General features: G+C 45.0%; 1 protein-coding gene across 1 annotated transcript in view; it reads left to right on the top strand.

The window, feature by feature from the left end:
• Nucleotides 1-21706, top strand: part of LOC145349922 (partitioning defective 3 homolog B-like) — a 1010807-nt gene that overhangs the window by 458583 nt on the left and 530518 nt on the right. Inside the window, exon 10 of the mRNA XM_080198594.1 lies at nucleotides 10621-10749. Coding sequence (XP_080054720.1) covers nucleotides 10621-10749 — 129 coding nt within the window. The remainder of the gene's footprint in view (nucleotides 1-10620; nucleotides 10750-21706) is intronic.

The raw sequence follows: 21706 nt of genomic DNA, 5'->3' as shown, positions 1-21706 counted from the left end.
GGCACAGCCTTCTGTGTAAAGACCCCGTGACACTATTTCAAAGGGTAGGGGAGTTCTCCCTGACATTCCAGACAATATTTACCCCTCAACCACGACTACTAAATTAGATCATCCAGTCATAACCTTACTTCGGTTCGTGGGACATAGCCGTCCCCAAATTGGCTACCGTGTGTCTGACATTAGGACAGCAAACCAGTAATTAAATGACTGTGAAGTGCATTGGGTCATCCTGAAGTCATGAAAGTCAGTATATAAAGGCTGGCCTGTTTCCCTCTTTCATATTTTGCTTGGGAAGCAGATTTTGAGTTTAGACGTTGAGTGTTGACCACAGGGTGCGGAAATACCGACAGGGGTGGAGAGAGGGAGAGAGAATGCAGTCATTAGCTTCAGATTGTCTTATTCTGAAGAAATATCTTTGACCTCAGTTGTTTTTTTGGCCTTGTCCGCAGCATGCTGCCAGATCTGCTGAGTAATTTGCAGCATTTTGAGTTTATTTCAGTTTTTCTTTGCTTTTGTCTTAGATTTACTTCTTTTTCAGGGGCTTTTTCATAGGAAGCGCTGGAAATAGTTTATTTGTTTGTCACAAGCATTAAAGCTGCAATGAAGTTACGGTGAAATTCCCCTAGTCACCACATTCCAATGCCTCTTCGGGTCAATGCTCCTAACCAGCACATCTTTCAGACTGTGGGAGGAAACAGGAGCACCTGGAGGAAACCCACACAGACACGGGGAGAACATGCAGATTCCGCACAGACGGTGATGCAAGCTGGGAATCGAACCTGGCGCTGTGAGGCAGCAATGCTAACTGCTATGCCGCCCTGTCCAGCAATGGACAAACTGGGCAAATGTTGGAAAAAGAAAGGCGGTTCTTCCCCACAATTCAAGAGATGGACGGCTCCCGGGTTACCCATTGCAATGATGAGTCGTCAATCTTGGGTGCGAATATCACTTCTTATTTCCACCATAGGCCTATGCTGAGCTCCTGACCTCAGTTTGCATCAATCAGGTAGATGCAATGCATACAACTATGGCATGTCCCGTTGGCTGGTTTGATGGAGCCTTTCTACCTGGGTGGTACTTCATGTGTCCTGGCACAGATCCAAAAGGATACTGGCAGAAGCTTGAGGCATGACAATAGCAACACAAGCCTGGACTGAATTGAAGAACCTTAGGGATTATTTATACAGCTGGTCTTGTCACATCGTCTGCCTGCTTAATGTTCTCCCATTATCCACAGTCTTTTCACGCCATTCGTGCACTGGGTGTTCATTTTTTTTTCACTTTTACGAAAAAATTTGAAACCTTCGATTCGAGATCTATTGGGAATTTTGAGTGTGTGGCTGAATCTTGAGACCTGAGACGTCGCGGGCTTGTTGCAAACTGCAAGAAATGCATCTGATGAAAAGAGTAGAACCCGGGTCAGATCGGTAGCCGCAGCATTCTCGTCATCTTATTACCGAAGTTATATATCTGCCCCTGTCGCCCAGAACTGGCTCAGAGCGGTCAGGACTGTCATCACTGTGTCAGCAATGGAAGTAAAATGCTCCATGTGTGACAAAGAGTTTAAAGGTTTACTTGGGAGGAGTGACCTACGATTTAATCCTGGCTGAGATGGAGGTTGAGGCGAGGCCCGAGAGGGATATACATTACTCAGGAAATGAGAGCTAGCAGATTTTTCTTTCAGTTCATCACTCTCAGATCAAAGTGCCCTCCTTGTAATTTAAAAGAAAAAGCGATGTGAATGCAATACTTGGGAAGTGCTTTCAAAGGGATCTATTTTGTTACAACTACTGCGTGCCTTGGTTAGAAGTAAAGGTGCACTATGATTGTCATTTTTTACTGATGCCTTTTTGTGTTGTGGACACCATTGACAAGGCTGGTATTTATTGCTCATTCCTAGTTGCTCTGAGAAGATAATGTTGTGTCTTCTCAAATGGCTGTCATCTGCCTGATGTATCCCCGTTCTTTCTCCTGGTTTGTTACAAAGCCACATCAGTAATTCATAGGCAATTAGTATGGAGCTTTTAAAAAATTCATTTTTGGGATGTGGACATAACTGGCTGGGCCATCATTTATTGCCCATCTTGGCGGCACAGTGGCATAGCGGTTAGCACTGATGCATCGCAGTGTCAGGGACCCAGGATCGATTCCAGCTTTGGGTCACTCTGTGGGGAGCCTGCACATTCTCCCCATGTCTGCATGGGTTTCCTCCGGTTTCCTCCTACAGTCTGAAAGATGTGCTGGTTAGGTGCATTGGCCATGCTAAATTCTCCCTCGGTGTACCTGAACAGGTGCGGGAGTATGGCAACTAGGGGATTTTCACAGTATCTTCATTGCAGTGTTAATGTAAGCCTATTTGTAACACTAATAAGTAAACATTAAACTTTAAACTAACTGCCCTTGAACTGAGTGGCTTGTTCAGCCACTTCAGAGTCAACCACAGTGCTGTGTCTCTGGAGTCACATGTAGGCCAGACCGGATAAGGGTGGCAAATTTTCCTTCCTAAAGAACATTAGTGAACCAGATGGGTTTTTACAACAATTGACAATGGTTTCATGGTCATCATTGGGCTTTTAATTCCAGATTTTTATTGAATTCAATTTTCACCATCTTCCATGGTGGGATTTGAACCCAGATCCCCAGAGCTTTACCCTGGGTCTACTAGCTCAGTGATAGTACCACCATGCCACTTCCTCCCCCGCAGCTGGAGTTCCATGTAGGCCAGACTGATTATAGATGGCTGGTTTCTTCCCTGAAGGAGAGTGATGAGATAGTTGGGTTTCTACTTTTAGAGACAACTTTTTTTAAAATCTGAATTTAAATTCTCAAGCTGCCATCATGGATCTAACCTTTAGTTCCCTGGATTATTTGTCCAGTAACATTATTGGGCTGTACAAGATTATGAGGCATGGACAGACTGGATAGGGAGCAGCTGTTCCCCTTAGTTGAAGGGTCAGTCATGTGGGGACATAGATTCAAGATGAGGGGCAGGAGGTTTAGGGGGGAATGTGCAGAAAAACTTTTTTTACCCAGAGGGTGGTGATGGTCTGGAATGCACTGCCTAGGAGAGTGGTAGAGCCTGGTTGCCTCACATCCTTTAAAAAGTACCTGGATGAGCTTTTGGCACATCATAACATTCAAGGCTCTGGGCCAAATGCTAATAGATGGGATTAAATGGGAGGTCAGGCGTTTCTCGCAAATCAGTTCAGACTCAGTGGGCCGAAGGGCTTCTTCTGCATTGTATGACCATATATAATCACTATTGTACCTGCTTATTACTGTGTTTGGAAACAGTAAATGATCATTCAAAATTGTGATAATAGTCTTTATGCACAAACTGAGGAAATCTTGTGCCGCAGGGGCTAGTGCCAGTGCACCTGAGCCAGAAGCTCCAAATGTGAGAACTTAATGGCCAAGGGAGGAATGTTATTAACAAACATGTTGATTAATGAACCTGCAGATTCTTCCCACGTAAGCCCAATGACAGGCTGTGAGAGCGGGGGAGATTTCTGATCAGCTATGTGATGGAAAGAAAGTTGGAGTCTTGAACATCACGATCTATAGCTGCAACATTCATGTAAAAGTGCATATTAGCAGAGCAACCCAGACTCCCTGTAACACACTACCACCATCGTTGCTTGAAACATATGAGATTCTGAAGGGAAATTAGCAGAGTGGATGTGAAAAGGATGATTTCTCTTTTGGGAGAATCTAGAACTAGGTCACTGACTGTTCAAGAGTAAAGGGTTGACCATTTAGGACAGAGATAAGGAGAACATTTTCTTCTCGGAGGGTGGTGAATCTTTGGATCTCTCTTCCTCAAAAGGCGGTGGAAGAAAAACCTTTGAGTACTTTTAAGGCAGAGATAGTTTCTTGACAAGCAAGAAGGTGAAAGGCGATCGGAGGTATCTGGGAATATGGAGTTGAGATTACAATCAGATCATCCATGGTCTTATTGAATGGCAGAGTGGGGCTAGGTGACCTATTCTTGCTTCTAATTTGTTATTTATTTGCACAAGCGCCAATTTGAGAAACCCACTTGTCAAATTATTGAGGTATTCCTTGTAAGTAAAAACTCTGGTATAACCCACCATTTTAATTGTCTTGTTACCCTTTAATGCCACTTATGAACAACACAATAGCAAACATAAGTAAGGAGATCTACCTTTATGACTTGAATTGCTAGGTCTGAGCCAGATTGAAGTTGAATAGCAGAGTGGTTTCATAGTAGATGCCCAGTCACCCAGATTAAGGACTGGTATGATTAGAATAAATAGAATCATAGAATGTCTACAGTGCAGAAGGAGGCCATTCAGCCCATCGGGTCTGCATTGACCTATTCCCATAACCCCGCATATTTACACTGCTAATCCCCTACGCTAGGTCAACTTAGCATGGCCAATCAACCTAACTGGCACATCTTTGGACTGTGGGAGGGAACTGGAGTACCCGGAGGAAACCCATGCAGATAGAGGGAGAATGCGCAGACACCTAGTCGCCACACTCCGGCAACTATTCAGGTACACTGAGGGAGAATTTAGCATGGCCAGTGCACCTAACCAGCACATCTTTCAGACTGTAGGAGGAAACCAGAGCATCTGGAGGAAACCCATGCAGACACAGGGAGAATTTGCAGACTCCATACAGACAGTGACCTGAGGCTGGAATTGAACCTGGGTCCCTGGCACTGTGAGGCAGCAATGCTAACCACTGTGCCACCAGGCTGCCCACCCCGTGTGTGAAGACATCCATCCCTTCTGGCATTCCTCTCCCTCAATTGTCCCTGAACTCCAAATTTTGCCACAATGGAAGCGACACACACCTGAGCCAAAATGACACCGCAGTCCTGATTCTGGAAATTTCGCCCCTTATGAATGCAGCACTCACCATTCACGCCAGAGCATGGAGAGTATGTGCAGAAATAGACTTTTTCTGGATTTTCCTTTTACAGCTGGGACAAAGTCCTGCAGCAGTGGGACAGGCCTATTAAACAGTTCACCTCTGCACTGTTTCAAGGGGCAGGCCCGATTCCTGTTAACACCCATCCTGGAATGAATATGAGCCCCCATCCCTTTCACTGAGACTCCTGACCCCACACTTGGGAGTAAAAATTAGGCTCTCTATATCTGATCTGTCGTTGTAGTCTAACTTGAAATAATGTTCAGTATTATCCGGATCTTACACGGATGTTTGAGGTTCGATTCAATTCCTTTCAAGGCAGTTTTTCTGACCATTTCGCAATCCTCCAGAGAGATGCATTCCCTAAAGGGAGAAGAAATTGTCTGATAGGGAATATTAAGTAGGATGTAAACTTTTTCTCGTGGCTGCACAATAAAGATGTGGAAGGTCGACTTTTTTTATTCATTCGTAGGATATGGGCGTTGCTGGCTGGCCACCATTTATTGCCCATCCCTAGTTGCCCTTTTTCAGAGGGCAGTTGAGAGTCAACTACATTGCCATGGCTCTAGAGTCACATGTGGGCCAAACCAGATTTCCTTCCCTGAAGAACATTGGAACATTTCCGACAATTGACAGCAGTTTCATGGTCATCAGTAGATTCTTAATTCCGGATATTTTTTATTGAATTCGAATTTCACTATCTGCCATGGTGGGATTTGAACCTGGGACCCCAGAACATTAGCTGAGTTTCTGGATTAATAATCTAGCAATAACACCACTGGGCCATAGCCTCCATCCTCCCCCAATCAACTAAAGGTACATCATAAAATCCCCATAGTGCCAAAAGAGACTATTCAGCCCATCGACTCTGTGCTGACCACAATCCCACCCAGGCCCTATCCCTGTAACCCCACATTATTGACCCTGCCTGAGAGGCAATTTAGCACGGTCAATCCACCAAACATGCAAATCTTCGGACTGTGGGAGGAAACCCAGGAAGACACGGGGTGAATGTGCAGACTCCACTCAGACAGTGACCCAAGCCGGTAGTCGAACCTGGGTCCCTGGCACTGTGAGGCAGCAGTTCTAACCACGTGTCACTGTGCTGCTAAGTGGTGATTAGCTTTACAAAGCGGGAAATGAGAGGAAGAAAAGGTTATATCTTTAATTCTCTGCTTGGTTAGAAAGTTACTAATGCAACCAAAAGAGAAACTGCTGAAGAATCTCAGCAGATCTGGCAGCATCTGAAAGGAGAGAAAAGTGCTGATGTTTCAAGTCCAGATGACCCTTTGTCAAAGCCCAAAGTTACTAATAGTTTGCTGGTTTCATGTTTCAGTTTTTCCATACACATGAGGTCCACCCCCTACCACCATGAAGTGTAGCATTCTAGTGAATCATTGTTCTGGGTAATGTCTCATCATTAATGAATTGTGGGAGAGTGAAATTGCGGTTGAAGATCATGCATGATTTTGATGGATGGAAGAGCAGGTTCGAGGAACTGTCTGGCCTACTACTGTTTCTTAAGTTCACTTACTGCCAACGGACGACTTCTATAAAGATTGACCCCATAGACAGGGAACAAACCACATCTGAATTCTTCCAAGTCTGCTTTCCTGTCTAATCCTTTGAATGCCTTACTCATCGCTCAGTGATGGAACTAGCACCTCTGAGTCAGAAAGTTGTGGATTCAAGTCTTGTTCCAAAAATAGAAGTGCAAAATCAAAGCTGACACCCTTGAGTGCAGCATTAAAAGAGCACTGCATTATTGAAGGTGCTATCTTTTAGATTAGCAGGTAAACTGAGGCCCCTTCCATCCACTCGTGGACATAAATGAAGCTAAGGCACTGCTTTAAGTTCATTCATTAGTGTCACAAGCAGGCTTACATTCACAGTAACTTCATTGTGGTGTTAAAATCCCCTAGTTGCCTGTTCGGGTATACTGAGGGAGAGTTTAGCGTGGCCGATGCACCTGACCCGCACATCTGTTTGACTGTGGAAGGAAATCAGAGCACCCGGAGGAAACCCATGCAGACATGGGAAGAACGTGCAGACTCCGCACAGACAGTGACCCAAGCCAGGAATCGAACCCAGGTTCCTGGCGCTGTGAGGCAGCAGTGCTAACCGCTGTGCCACCCGTGCTACAAAACTATGGGGGAGGCAGTGGCATAGTGATCTTGCCATTATACAAGTAATCCAGAGACCCAGGGCAATTCTTCGGGGACCCGGGTTCGAATCCCACCATGGCAGATGGTGAAATTTGAATTCAATAAAAATCTGGAATTAGGAATCTACTAATGACTGTGAAACCATTGTGAATTGTTGTAACAACCCATCTGGTTCACTGATGTCCTTTAGGGAAGGAAATCTGCCATCCTTACCTGGTGACTCCAGATCCGTAGTAATGTTACAACTGCTAATAGGATGGGCAATAAATGCTGGCCCAGCCAGCAGCACCCACATCCCATGAATGAATGAGTTAAAAAAAAAATTCAAAAGAAGGGCAGGGAGTTCATCCTGGTGTTCTGGTCAGTATTTATCCCTCAAATAACACTGTGCAAACAGATCTGTCATTATCATGTGGGTCCACATGAGACTTAGCTGTGTTCTTTGCCACATTTCCTACTTCACAACAGTGGCTCCTCTTCCTGCAGCTTCCACGCCCTTAAGAGGCCAGTGGCAACCATACACTTCCAATGGATTGGTCTGTGACTATGCTCAGTAAAGCACTTCAGTGGTTTGCCATTGCCTTGTGCAGTGTGGCTGACAGGAAACACTCCCTTTCATGCCGCTGGGCTTAATGGATGGGTTTACAGGCCGAGAATTAACCTGTTTGGTCAAGTCACAAGCACACCTTTCATGAGCATCAATCCTGGAGGAGGACTTGAATCTGGAGCTCCTGACCACTGTGCCACAAGACCTCCACACCTTGAAAATGCCTCATTGGGTGTAAAGCACTTTGAGATGCCTTGAGTTCATGGAAGGCATCATATTGATACAAATCTTTCCTTAACTTCTTTAGACTTAAGTTTTCAATGTTTTTTTTAATCCTGCTCTAAGAGTAAAACACAATTGTAATACAGGCCAATTACCATTTATCCAAAACCCTCGGGGACAACTGAACTTTGGATTTCAGATCGTAGTTAGGCCTCGGCCTACTTATATTAGAAAGGTTGAAGCCAAGGCTCGCTATAGTCTAAAGTAAATGCAAGAAAGAGGTGGAAAAGAAAGAGGTGCTCTGAATAATAAATATAGGGTAAGTTCCCACCCATATCTGCAATCCTGCTCGTAGGAGAGGGGTCGCAAGGTAAACAGTGCAGACAAATGACTGGACTTCTAGTGCTAAAGATCAGATGTGGATTTGAGCCATATTGGCTCCAACTAGAAACTCCTCATGCTAAAGGTTGGGTGTGGTCAGCAAGCTTTGTGTTGGTCGGGTTGTGTCAGCAGCACAGTGGCACAAGGGGCGGAATGGTAGCACAGTGGTTAGCACTGCTACCTCACAGCTCCAGGGACCTGGGTTCAATTCCAGCCTCAGGTGACTGTGTGGAGTTTGCATGCTCTCCCCATGTCTGCAGTTTCCTTCTTGTGCTCCAGTTTCCACAATCAAAGATGTGCAGGTTAGTTGGATTGGCTATGCTAAATTGATCCTAAGGGGTGAATTCCACCCACCACAGGAATCGCGGGGAGGGGGACCATAAAAAGGTCCATTGATGTTGGGCGGGATTTTCCTTGGTCTTTGGGGTGAGCATGGCTGGAAAATCCAGCCTTTAGTGTCAGGGGGATTTGCAGGGTAAATACGTGAGGTTGCAGGGATAGGGACTATGTGGGATTGTTGTCAGTATAGGCTCGATGGGCTGAATGGCCTCCTTCTGTCCTGTAGGGATTCTATATTTCTACGAGCTCTAGAGAGGTGGTGCTCGACAGACTGGAGGGGCTGATTGTGGACAAGTCCCCAGGACCGGATGAAATGCATCCGAGGGTCCTGAAAGAAATGGCGGAGGTGATAGTGGATGCCTTGGTGGTTATTTTCCAGACGTCGCTGGATTCCGGGGAAGTGCCGGAAGATTGGAAAACGGCTAATGTTACGCCGTTGTTTAAGAAGGGTGCCAGGCAAAAGGCGGGGAATTATAGGCCTGTTAGTTTAACGTCTGTTGTAGGTAAAATGTTAGAGTCCATCATCAAGGAGGAAATAGCGAGGCATCTTGAGGGGAACTGCTTGATAGAGCAGACGCAGCACGGTTTCCTTAAAGGGAAGTCGTGTCTGACAAATTTACTGGAGTTCTATGAGGATGTGTCTAGGGCGGTGGATAGAGGAGAGCCGGTGGATGTGGTCTTTCTGGATTTTCAGAAGGCGTTTGACAAGGTACCTCACAAGAGGTTATTACAGAAGGTCAGGGGGCATGGAGTTGGGGGTAGGGTGTTAGCGTGGATAGAGGACTGGTTGTCAAATAGGAGGCAGAGAGTGGGGGTCAATGGGTGCTATTCGGATTGGCGGATGGTGACTAGTGGAGTGCCCCAGGGGTCGGTGCTGGGGCCTCAGCTATTTACCATTTATATAGATGATCTGGAGGAGGGAACGGAGTGCAGGGTGTTGAAATTTGCTGATGACACCAAAATTGGTGGAAAGGCAAATTGTGCGGAGGGTGGGGAGAGTCTACAGAAGGATCTAGATAGGCTGGGCGAATGGGCCAGGAAATGGCAAATGGAATTTAATGTTGGCAAGTGCGAGGTGGTCCACTTTGGTAGGAATAATGGCAGGAAGGATTATTACTTACGTGGAGAAAAACTGCAGCAGGCGACGGTGCAGAGGGACCTCGGGGTCCTTGTGCACGAGTCACAAAAACCCAGCTTGCAGGTGCAGCAGGTGGTCAGGAAGGCGAATGGGATGCTGGCCTTCATAGCGAGGGGGATTGAATATAAAAGTAGGGAGGTCTTGCTGTGGCTGTATAGGGCGTTGGTGAGGCCGCAGCTGGAGTAGTGTGTGCAGTTTTGGGCGCCATACTTACGCAAGGATATTTTAGCCTTGGAGGGAGTGCAGAGGAGGTTTACTAGGCTGATGCCGGAGTTGAGGGGGTTGAGCTATGAGGAGAGGCTGAATAGATTAGGCTTGTACTCGTTAGAGTTTAGAAGAATGAGGGGAGATCTCATTGAGACGTATAAGATGATGAATGGGATGGATAGGATAGAGGTGGAGAGACTCTTCCTGCTCAGAAAGGATAGTAGGACTAGGGGGCATAGCCTCAAGATAAAGGGGGGGCGGTTTAGAACGGAGTTGAGGAAGAACTTCTTCACTCAAAGGGTGGTGAATCTCTGGAATTCTCTGCCCGTTGAAGTGGTGGAGGCTGCCTCGCTAAATATTTTTAAGACGCGGGTTGATGGGTTTTTGATGAGAGAGGGGATTAAGGGTTATGGGGAGAGGGCGGGAATGTGGAACTGAGCCACGACAGATCAGCCACGATCTTTTTGAATGGCGGGGCAGGCTCGAAGGGCTAGTTGGCCTACTCCTGCTCCTATTTCTTATGTTCTTATGTCATCCTGCGCTGAAAGTTGATGAGTTTCAAAAAAAAGAGTGCTGTTTCTCGACGTGTTTGGTTTTCTGTTAAAGGATATTCAACCTGCTGCAGTTACTCTTAATCTTCTTTTAGACCATGTTTATCTTCTGCTTCTCTCTAGTCCACTTGTTGGCGATGTGTTCATTGTTGAATGTTATTATCCCAACAGGTGAATGGCATTGACATAACGGGGAAGGCTCAGGAGGAGCTGGTCGCAATGCTACGCAGTACGAAACAAGGAGAGACTGTTTCTCTAGTGGTTGCACGTCACGATGATGTCTTTGTGCCTCGAGAATTGGTAATGTACATTCAGTTTTTATTTAAAAAGTGCGTGATCTGTGCGTATGACATGACTTTTTTTAAATTTTGATTTTATTTATCATTGTCACGTGTATTAGTATACAGTGAAAAGTATTGTTCCTTGTGTGCTATACCGACAAAGCATATCGTATATAGAGAAGGAGTGCAGAATGTAGTGATATTGTCATAGCTGGAGTGTAGAGAAAGATCAGCCTACTGCCAGGTAGGTCCATTCAGAAGTCTGATGGTAGTAGGGAAGAAGCTGTTCTTGAGTCGATTGGTACTTGATCGCAGACTTTTGTATCTTTCCCGATGGAAAAAGGTGGGAGAATGTCCGAGATGGGGCCCTTGATTATGCTGGCTGCTTTTCCACAGCAGCAGGAAGTGTAGTTGGAGTCAATGGATGGGATGCTGGTTTGCGTGATGGATTGGGTTACATTCATGACCCTTTGTTGTTTCTTGAAGCCTTGGGCAGAGCAGGAGCCATACCAAGCTGTAATACAACCACAAAAGAATTCTTTCTATGTGCATCTATAAAAGTTGGAGAAAGTCATAGCTGACATGCCAAATTTTCTTAGCCTCCTGAGAAAATGGAGGCATTGGTGGGCTTTCTTTACTGTAGTGTTGGCATGGTGGGGGGTGATGAGGTGGGGGAGGTCAGAACAGGTTGTTGGTGATCTGGACACCTAAAAACTTGAAGCTCGAGACCATTTCCACTTTGTCTCTGTTGATGTAGACAGGGGTATACCCTCCACTGGGCTTCCTGAGGTCAATGTCTATCTCCTTTGTTTTGTTGACATTGAGGGAGAGATTATTGTCTTATTGACTTATGCAAGATGTGCGAAACGGGTCTTTGTACGAAGGGTAGTGGAAATTTGGAGCCCTCACCGAAAAAGATATTGAGTTCAGGTATATTTTAAAAACTGAGATTAATATATTTTCATTAGGCCAGGGTATTAAGGATTAAGGAAACAAGGTGAGTAAATGGAATTATGATGTAGGTCAGCTGTGTGGGTGGCACGGTAATTAGAACTGTTGCCTCACACAACCAGGGACCTGGGTTCGATTCCTGGCTTGGGTCACTCTCTGCGTGGAATTTGCAAGTTCACCCCGTGTCTATGTGGGTTTCCTCCAGGTGCTCCGGTTTCCTCCCACAGTCCGAAAAACGTGCTGGTTAGGTGCGTTGGCCATACTAAATTCTCCCTCAGTGTAGCAACAGGGGATTTTCACAGTAACTTTATTGCAGTGTTAAGGTAAGCCTACTTGCAACACTAATAAATGAAGTTTCAACTAACCTAATTCAATAGTGCAACAGGCTGATTGGTCTATTCCTGTTCCTAGGACTCAAATCATAACGATATCTCTATGCTGTGTACATGTGCATGCTAGGATGGCATTGTATGTTTCTCAGCTGGTTACTGGAAAACCCTAGAATTGCCATCTAGAATCAGGCACCAAAATCTTGCTGCCATTCACAGTGGTGGGAGCTTACAGTCCTGATGATGACGCACCCACATCTTGGATTACCCAACGGCGAGGGATGTGTTCAATGGGGAGGTGATGGCCTAGTGGTATTATCGCTAGACTATTAATTCATAAACTCAGCTAATGTTCTGGGGACCCAGGTTCGTATCTCGCCATGGCAGATGGTGGAATTTGAATTCAATATTAAAAAAGGCATCTGGAATTAAGAATCTACTGATGACCATGAAACCATTGTCGCTTGTTGGAAAAACCCATCTGGTTCACTAACGTCCGTTGGGGAAGGAACTCTGCTGTACTTACCCAGTCTGGCTTACATGTGACTCCAGAACAATGTGTTTGACTCTCAACTGTCCTCAGAACAATAGCAACTAGGGATGGGCAATAAATGCTAGCCAGCCAATGATGCCCATGTCTCACAAATGGTTGTTGGGTCACAGTTGTGGCTGCTGGTTATCCTTGGAAGGATTAGTGCTCCAGGATTATGGCTCAGCCCCTGTGGCTTTTTACTTTTAACACAGTGAAAACAAGTTACCTTGCCCTGGCCCCTCACAACCTTTGTTTTTAGGCTGGCTTCCACCTTGAATGGCGGGGCGGCTGATCACTGAGTGCTGGAGGGTGTCCAGCAACTCTGAAGCATCGGGAACCTGCTCACCACCATTGACAATGGCGTTCCATAAGACCTCGCTGCCATTGAGTGGGAGAGGGAGGAGAAAGTCCAGCCCAGGGTGCACAGTGCACAACAAGTGCCCTATATCCTCAGCTGCCACGTTCCTGCTATCTCTGTGAATGTTTCGCTTTGACCTGACACTCTGCACTGTCCTCAGCCTGTCCGTAATGGATAAAATGGCTGTGGTAACGTGAAAAATTCCAAACGTTTGATGGAGTTTCAAGAGGTAATTCAATCTCCGGGCTCTGCTGAAATTTTTAAATTACTTGAGCTGTGCTCTTGTGATTTATGACGTCACCTGTATTGCTTTGCTGATCAAATGAAGCCTTGCAACTTATTACCAGGCATTCTATTACCCTCTGCTTATTTCACAGTTTTATGTCTTGAGCACATTTTCTGGCAAGTTCATTATTAGAGAAGATAGTGTGCCATTGAGAGTTGCTTTATTAATAGCGTCTTGATAAAGAGCTAAAAATACAGTGTGCACATGAAAGCAAAGGTACATTTTAGATGCATTATCAAGGCATTATCTTTTTCTCTCTCTTCTCTCTCCCCCTTTATCTTTTCTTTTCATTCCCCCCATTCTTTTTTTATATGTCGCTCTCTTGCTCCTTTATCATCTTTAACGCCTTTGGATGTTGAAGCCACCCAGCAGGGTTCCTCCTGGTTTGTTTATTCTGTTGACTGTTTGCTGAATCTTTTGCCCTTTCTTCTTTGTGCAGCATCTTATGTTGCTGACACTCTTCTCCCTTATGCCTCCCTGTGTACAAACTTCAGATTCTCCAGTTCTGTTTCCAGGTTTGTACGCTGGTGACCTTATTTTGTGCTAAATCCTGCGTGAGGAAGGAAGGAAGGAAAGAATGGATTTCCTACCTTTGTTAGATTTTTTTTATTATCTGCCACAGAGAGCATTTTAACATAAAGGACCCCTGTCTCTTCCCATTCCCCCTCATTGTCTGCCTCCCTCTTTGAGATTTATTGCAGAGCAATCACTTTTCCTGGCCACACATTTGTTGGGTTTGAAAGCCACCGGATCCATTTTCTTTATAAGCTTTTGTCCAAATAGGATGCATTTTCTAAAATAAAATACTGTAAATCTTTGTAGGTGGGCGGATAAACCGCTTTTATCACAGAACTGGGCAGCACGATGGCACAGTAGCTAAGCACTGCTGACTCACAGCGCCAGGGACCCGGGTTCGATTCCAGCCTTGGGTGACTCTGTGTGTGTGTGTGTGTGTGTGTGTGTGTGTGTGTGTGTGTGTGTGTGTGTGTGTGTGTGTGTGTGTGTGGAGTTTTCACCTTCTCCCCATGCCTGCGTGAGTTTTTTTATCCATTCGCGGGACATGGGTGTTGCTGGCTAGCCAGCATTTATTGCCCATCTCTAGTGCTCAAGTACAATTGGGAGTCAGCCACATTGCCATGATTCTGGAGTCACGTGTCGGTCAGACCGAGTTAGGATGGCAGGTTTCCTTCCCTAAAAAACGTTAGTGAACTAGATAGGTTTTTCCGACATTTGGCAATGGTTTCACGGTCACAGTAGGTTCTTAATTCCAGGTTTTCTTTTCATTGATTTCAAATTCCACCATCTGCCATGGTGGGATTCAACCCAGGTCACTAGAACACTGGCTGAGTTTCTGGATTAATAATCTAGCAATAATACCACTAGGCCATCGCCTCCCCCATAACCCAAATTTCCTCTGGGTGCGCTGGTTTACCTCCCACAGTCCAAAGATGTGCGGGTTAAGTTGACTGTGCTAATGTAAGCCATGACAAGTTACCCCTTAGTGTGTGTCAGCGGGATTAGCAGGGTAAATATGTGGGGTTACAGGGCTAGGGCCTGGGTGAGACTGGTGCAGGCTTGATGGGCCAAATGGCCACCTCCTGCGCTGTAGGAATTCTGTGATTCCACTCAACGATCCTATTTGATGTTTCTTTTTGAGGCTAGGAGGTGCGGTTCAGTGGTGTGAGGGTAAAAGAGGGTGAAGGATGATGAGATTTTATTGTTGGTGCGTGTGCTATTTTTTAATCTAATGCAGCAAGCCACTTGAGCTCAGCTGTTTCTTCTGCCCCTGAGCTGGCAACAGACCTGCCAGCAGTGTTTATGTTCATTCAATCTCCTCGTGGTTTGCGAGCCCTCCAAGTGATTTCCTCATCACAGGGGGTGGCACGGTTTCACAGTGTTTGGCACTGCTGCCTCGCTGCGCCAGAGACCGGGGTTCGATTCCCAGCTTGGGTCACTGTCTGTGTGGGATTTGCACGTTCTCCCTCTATCTGCGTGGGTTTCCCCCAGGTGCTCCGGTTTCCTCCCATACTCCAAATATGTGCAGGTTAGGTGGATTGGCCATGCTAAATTGCTCTGACTTGCCAGGGTAAATGCACGGGGTTACGGGGTTAGGGCCTGGATGAGATTGTGGTCGGTGCAGACTCAATGGGGCAAATGGCTTCTTTCTGCATTGTCGGGAATCTATCAACTACTTCCTTGCATCTCTGGGAAAAAGGACTTTAGCTCAGAGTCAGCTCGTCCCATTCAGTTGGATGAAGATAGACTATTATTGGCCTTGGAGGGAGTGCAGAGAAGGTTCACTAGGCTGATACCGGAGATGAGCGGGTTAGCCTATGAAGAGAGACTGAATAGACTTGGTCTGTACTCGTTGGAGTTTAGAAGGCTGAGGGGGGATTTTATAGAGACGTATAAGATAATGAAGGGGATAGATAGGGTAGAGGCAGACAGATTCTTCCCGCTTAGAAAGGATAGCAGGACTAGAGGGCACAGCCTCAAGATAAAGGGGGGGTGGTTTAGATCGGAGTTGAGGAGGAGCTTCTTCACTCAAAGGGTGGTGAATCTCTGGAATTCTCTGCCTGTTGAAGTGGTGGAGGCTGCCTCGCTGAATATATTTAAGTCACATGTAGATAAGTTTCTGATAGACAGGGGAAATAAGGGTTATGGGGAGAGAGCGGGAAAGTGGAACTGATCCACTTCAGATCAGCCATGATCTTATTGAATGGCGGGGCAGGCTCGAAGGGCTAGATGGCCTACTCCTGCTCCTATTTCTTATGTTCTTACGATGTGTTGCAAATATTGGGTGGGATTTTCTGAATGCGTTTGCTTCAAAATTCAAAAATCCCCTCAATTAGTCCCTCATAAATGAGTGGTGAGTTGGGCGTAAGTCACTGAATTTGGGAAGTTTGAAGTTCTGTCAGGCTTAGTTCAAGAATATTTTTTGACGGTGATACGTTTAATGCTGGTTTTAGGAAGGAAGTGAAAAGCTCTTTGGCTTAGTTCAACATTATCCTTTCCTTTTTGGATTTTTAAAAAAAATCCAACCCACATGTATGGGACAGATTTCTCTCTCCTGCATTTTAAATAGAACTGAAGTAAGATTAATGAGTCTGCACTTGCCTGTGTTAATCTTATCATCTGATTTGAATAATGTATTGCTTCGGTCTGTTTCCAATCTGTTGGTATCTCCCCACTTCCATGATCCCCGACTAATGCCGAGAATTGCCGACATCATAAGAATCATAACAACTAGGATCAGGTGTCAGCTTTTTAGCCCGTCAAGCCTGCCCCATCATTTAATATGATCATGGCTGATCTCATCTTGGCCTCAACTCCCACTTTGCTGACCATTCACCATAACCCTTCAAACCCTTCCTAATTAAAAATCTGTCCACCTCGTCCTTAAATTTATTCAAAGTCCCAGCATCCACCACACTCTGGGATAGTGAATTCCACAGACTCACAGCCCTTTGAGAGAAGTCATTTCCCCTCATCTGTGTTCTGAATCTGCTACCCCCTTATCCTAAAACTATTATCTCTTGTTCTGGATTTCCCCTCCACATCTGCTTTGTCAATTCCCTTTATCATCCTGTAACCTGAATTAGATCTCCTCCCATTGCATTGCCGTGCCCAATCTCTCTTTGTATGACAAGCCCCTCATCTCTGGGATCAGTCGAGTGAACTGCCTCCAATGCAACTACATCCCTCCTCAAGTAAGGAGACCAAAACTGTGCACGTTACATTCCCACCCGTTTCACCAGCCTATGTCCCCTTGCACCCCATCTTTCACTGTTGCCCTCGCAGTTCACAGCAATTTCAACGCCTGTGTCATTGGCAAATTTTGAAATTATGCCATGCACACCCAAGCCTAAATCACTGACGTATCTTGAAAACCCTTTTACTTACTTTGTTCCAATCTGAACAACAACTGTTCACCATTACTCTCTTTCCCAGCCCTCAATACGTGCTGCCATTTTCAACTCAAGTTGAAGCCCATGAGTAGACAAGCCTACTATGTGGGACTTCAGATCACAGAATCCCTACAGTGCAGAAGGAGGCCATTCGGCCAATTGAAACCTGCACCAACAACATTCCCACCCAGGCTCTATCCCCGTTACCCACTCTGCTAATCCCCCTGACAGTAATGAACAATGTAGCATAGCCACTCAACCTAACCTGCACATCTTTGGAGTGTGGGAGGAATCTGGAGCACCCAGAGGCAACCCAGCAGACACAGGGAGAATGTGCAAACTCCACACAGACAGTCACCCAAGGCTGGAATCGAACCTAGGACCCTGACGCTGTAAGGCAGCAGTGCTAACCACTGTGCCACCGTCACCCAAACTTCTTTATCAAATGGTCTTTACAAGTCCACTTACACCATCTCGACAGTGTTATTCTCATCAAATTTCTGTCACCTCATCAAAAAGCTCAGTCAAGTTGGTTGAATGTACCTTGCTTTTAATAGGTCGGTGCTGGCTTTCCTTAATTAAGCTATGCTCTCCAGATGACTGTAAACTTTGTCCAGGGTTATAGTTGTGAAAAGTTTTCCCACGTTAAGGTTAAACCGTAGCTGCTGGGTTTATCTTTCCACGTCCCCCTTGGCGCTCTTGATTAATACCCTATGACCACACAGATGTGTGGTTTTAAACCTCTTAACATCTTGCCCAGGGCTTCCGCATTATTTATATCATTCATACGTGTTACCTCTGAACCTTCATAGGGAACTGAGAAGGGCTTGAGCAGCTCTGGGGGAAATGGCTTGGAGGGCTTGCCTAAGTGAAGGGGTGAGATTAATGTAAACTTTGTGGAAGGCTGACACTGTCCCCGAAATACTCCAGATAAATCACCACATCTCTTCTGTTATTTAAGCTCCTAAGCACTGCTGGACTCCTCCAAGCCATTTCCCTGATGTGACCATTCAGCAGGGTCTAACAAAACACCATTTGTAACCATTTGGTTAATTGAAACAATGGAGTCCTTTAAACTGGCATTAAACTTAGCTGACCTAAAAATCTGTCAGTCGCTCAGTTCTATGCTTTGATTTCAATTTTCTTTCAGCAGGCTGAATTTTGAAATGCGTAGTTATATTTAAAAAAATCCATGTATACCATACACAGACTATTAACCTATCCTCCACTAGCAATCTGTGCTGGAAGAACACTGGTCAAAAACGGATGCTGTAGACTCTTATTTGAGTAATATGACATACACAAAGATGGCACTGCTGCCTCACAGCGCCAGGGACCCCGCTTTGATTCCTGGCTTGAGTCACTGTCTGAGAGGTATCTGCATATTCTCCCTGTGTCTGCATGGGTTTCCTCTGGGTGCTCCAGTTTCCTCCTACAGTCCAAAAGATGTGCTGGTTAGGTGCATTGACCATGCTAAATTCTCCTTCAGCGTACCCGAACAGCTGCCGGAGTGTGGCGACTAGAGGATTTTCACAGTAACTTCATTGCAGTGTTAATATAAGCCTAATTGTGACACTAATAAATAAACTTTAATAAACTTAACCATCGAGTCTTTCAACCAGTTGATCTACTGCTCTCAATTTTCAACTCAGAATTTTGTGAAATTCTGAATTGGGGATAAAATAGAATATAGAATGAAATAGAATATAGAATAAAATATAGAATAATCTCTATATTGTATACTGTATTCTCTATGAAAGATAGCTTCCCACTATGGAGCAGTGTGGGAGAGGCCAACATACATGGTGAGGTTAGAGGCAACAGTTCTGTTCTATTAGTCATTGCTTTTCTTTTTGATGACCTGCTGTAAAATTATTTTTATGATGCTGTGTACACTCACAAGGGGGGTCCTGGAACAGAACGGTTTCCTGGAGGTGAACAAAATCGTGAGATTGTTTTTTTTTGAATTGATTAGACAGGGAGAAACCATTTCCAGTGGCAGGAGGGTCAGTAACTCGACCATACAGGTTTCAGGTTAATGGATAAAAAGCCAAAGGGCAGGTGAGAACATATCCTGCCAGTCGTGATGATCTGGAATTCACTGCATGAGAAAGTGGCGAAAGTAAATTCAATAATAAGTTTCAAAAGGGGAACTAAATAAATGATAGAAAGGAAAGAAAAATTGCAGAGCTAGGAGAAAGAAAAGGGGGACTAATTGAATAACTCCATAAGATAGCCAGCATAGGATGAGCTGAATGGCCTTTTCCTGTGGTATCAAATTTTATTCTATTCTATTCTATATTCTATTATAAACTATACTCTATTGTAACTTTCATTGTATACTGTATTATATATTCTATTTTATTCTATATTCTATTTCATTCCATATTGTAACTTCTATTCTATATTCTATTCTATATTGTATATTCTATTTCATTCTATATTCTATTCTATATTGTAACTTCTATTCTACTACTCTATAATTGATTCAAATCTATATTTGATTCTATTCTATCCTATTCTGTTCTGTTCTATTCCAGCGATGGGCACTCTAAGCTAGTAAGCAGGCTGCGTGAGTGGTTCTTTTTCATTTCATAGGGCCACAAGATTGAAATCAGGCTTGTTCACTAGCCATGACCCTGTGAATAAGATTAAATACATTTCATGCATGGCAGATATTTCATGAGTTATAGAAAATGCTTAAACATTTATATATTAATAGAACTGTTATCAACTTCAAAGCAAAGAAATATTTATGTTTTGCTTGGACACAGAGGGAGTGCGTGGCTCTCTCAGTCGATGTTGTGAGCAATTAGCATGCACCTCACTTCACATGCCCCTGCTTTACATGCATATCACTTTAGCCATGCCTTCAGGAAGAAAAACTGTGCGGGCAGAAGCCAGTGCGATCTGGCAACCCCAGAAGCCAGTGTGACCTGACAACCCCAGCAACCAGTGTGACCTGGCAATCCTAGAAACCAGTGTGGTCTGGTGACCCTGCACATGGCAACAGTAAACAAAATGGCTCATGGGCAACACTTAGAACCCTGATGGGTCATGTGTAGCCCCCGGGCCACAGGGTGCCCACCACTGCTCTATTCTACTCTAAGAATTTCTTTCAAATCTGAAATTGATAGACAAGGGTGTTACAGGTCATGGAAGCAAGGCAAGTAGACAGATGCGAGACCTGCCTTGATCTAATTGAATGGAGGAACAGGCTCTGGATGCTCTATTCCTGTGCTATTAACAATAGTAATTTCACTCCAAGTTTGACTGGCTGGAAAGTGCTTTGAATGCCCAGAAGTCATGAAGTGTGTCTCATCCATCCCATTTTTTAAAATCTTCAATTAACCTTAATTGGGCAGCACAGTTAGATTTCCTCCAGGTGCTCCGGTTTCCTCTCTTTGTCCAAAGGTGTGCGGGTTAGGTGCATTGACCATGCTAAATTGACCTTGGTGTCCCGGGATGCATAAGTTAGAAGGATGGGGTAAATGTGTGGGGTTGTGGGTATAGGGCCTGAGTGGGATTGTTGTTGGTGCAGACCCAATGGACCGAATGGCCTCCTTCTACACTGTAAACTTTCTGTGATAATATGATATACGTGGTTCTGAAGCACTTGTGCCAATACCTGCTGGAACATAAACTTACAGCAGTGATTCCACACACGGGGCAAACTCAACTAGGATTCAAGAAAAGTGCTAGAAAATTTGGGGCTCGTCCCAAGGCCTTCAGTGAACTCCTGAGTGGCCAGATATACAAATGGAGGGCTAGAAAGAGAAAAACAAACTCATTCTTGGCTGCATTGACAATGGGCAGGGTTATGCGGCAGAGTGAAAATGTTAAATACACTTTTCCCATCACACCGTGCCAATTTTCTATTGATGCCATCTCCTTTTCTGTAAAGTCACGCTGGAATTTTTCAATCTCTCTTTTCCTGAAATGTTGTCTCGAGTGGCAATGCTGGTGGGGCGAGTCTGAACGAGCCAGCCTTTTCTTTTAATACATTCATGGCAGGCCAGCATTTATTGCCCGTCCCGAGTTGCCTTTGGGAGAAAACTGGGAAATATTGGTATTTTGAGGGACCTGAATCCTTGTACACAAATCACAGAAAATTAACGTGTATGTTCAGTAGGCAATATAGAAAGTTTTTATTAAAATGCAATTAGAGTTTAAGATTATGGCATTTGTATTGGACCTTGGTGAGACCACACCTGAAGTACAGTGTATAGCTTTGGTCTCATAGAAACATAGAATCCTTGCAGTGCAGAAGCCATTCAGCCCATTGAGCCTGCACGGATAACAATCCCACCCAGGCCCTATCCCTGTAACCCCACATATTTACCCTGCTAATCCCCCTGACACGAAAGGAGCAATTTAATATGGCCAATCAACCTAACCCGCGCATCTTTGGATGGTGGAAGGAAACTAGAGGAAGCCCACGCAGACACGGGGGGAGCATGCAAACTCCACACGACAGTCACCCAATACTGGAACTAAACCCGGATCCCTGGAGCTGTGAGGCAGCAGTGCTCACCACTAGGCTATCGTGCTACCCTATCACTGGTATCTTGAAATCTAGTGAAACTTGCTTTAAGCACCTTCAGTGAGCGAG

Source organism: Carcharhinus amblyrhynchos, chromosome 11 (genome assembly GCF_965287045.1).
Source record: "Carcharhinus amblyrhynchos chromosome 11, sCarAmb.v2.hapA, whole genome shotgun sequence".
NCBI classification, from domain to species: domain Eukaryota; kingdom Metazoa; phylum Chordata; class Chondrichthyes; order Carcharhiniformes; family Carcharhinidae; genus Carcharhinus; species Carcharhinus amblyrhynchos.
This window is presented reverse-complemented; position numbering and strand designations above follow the sequence as displayed.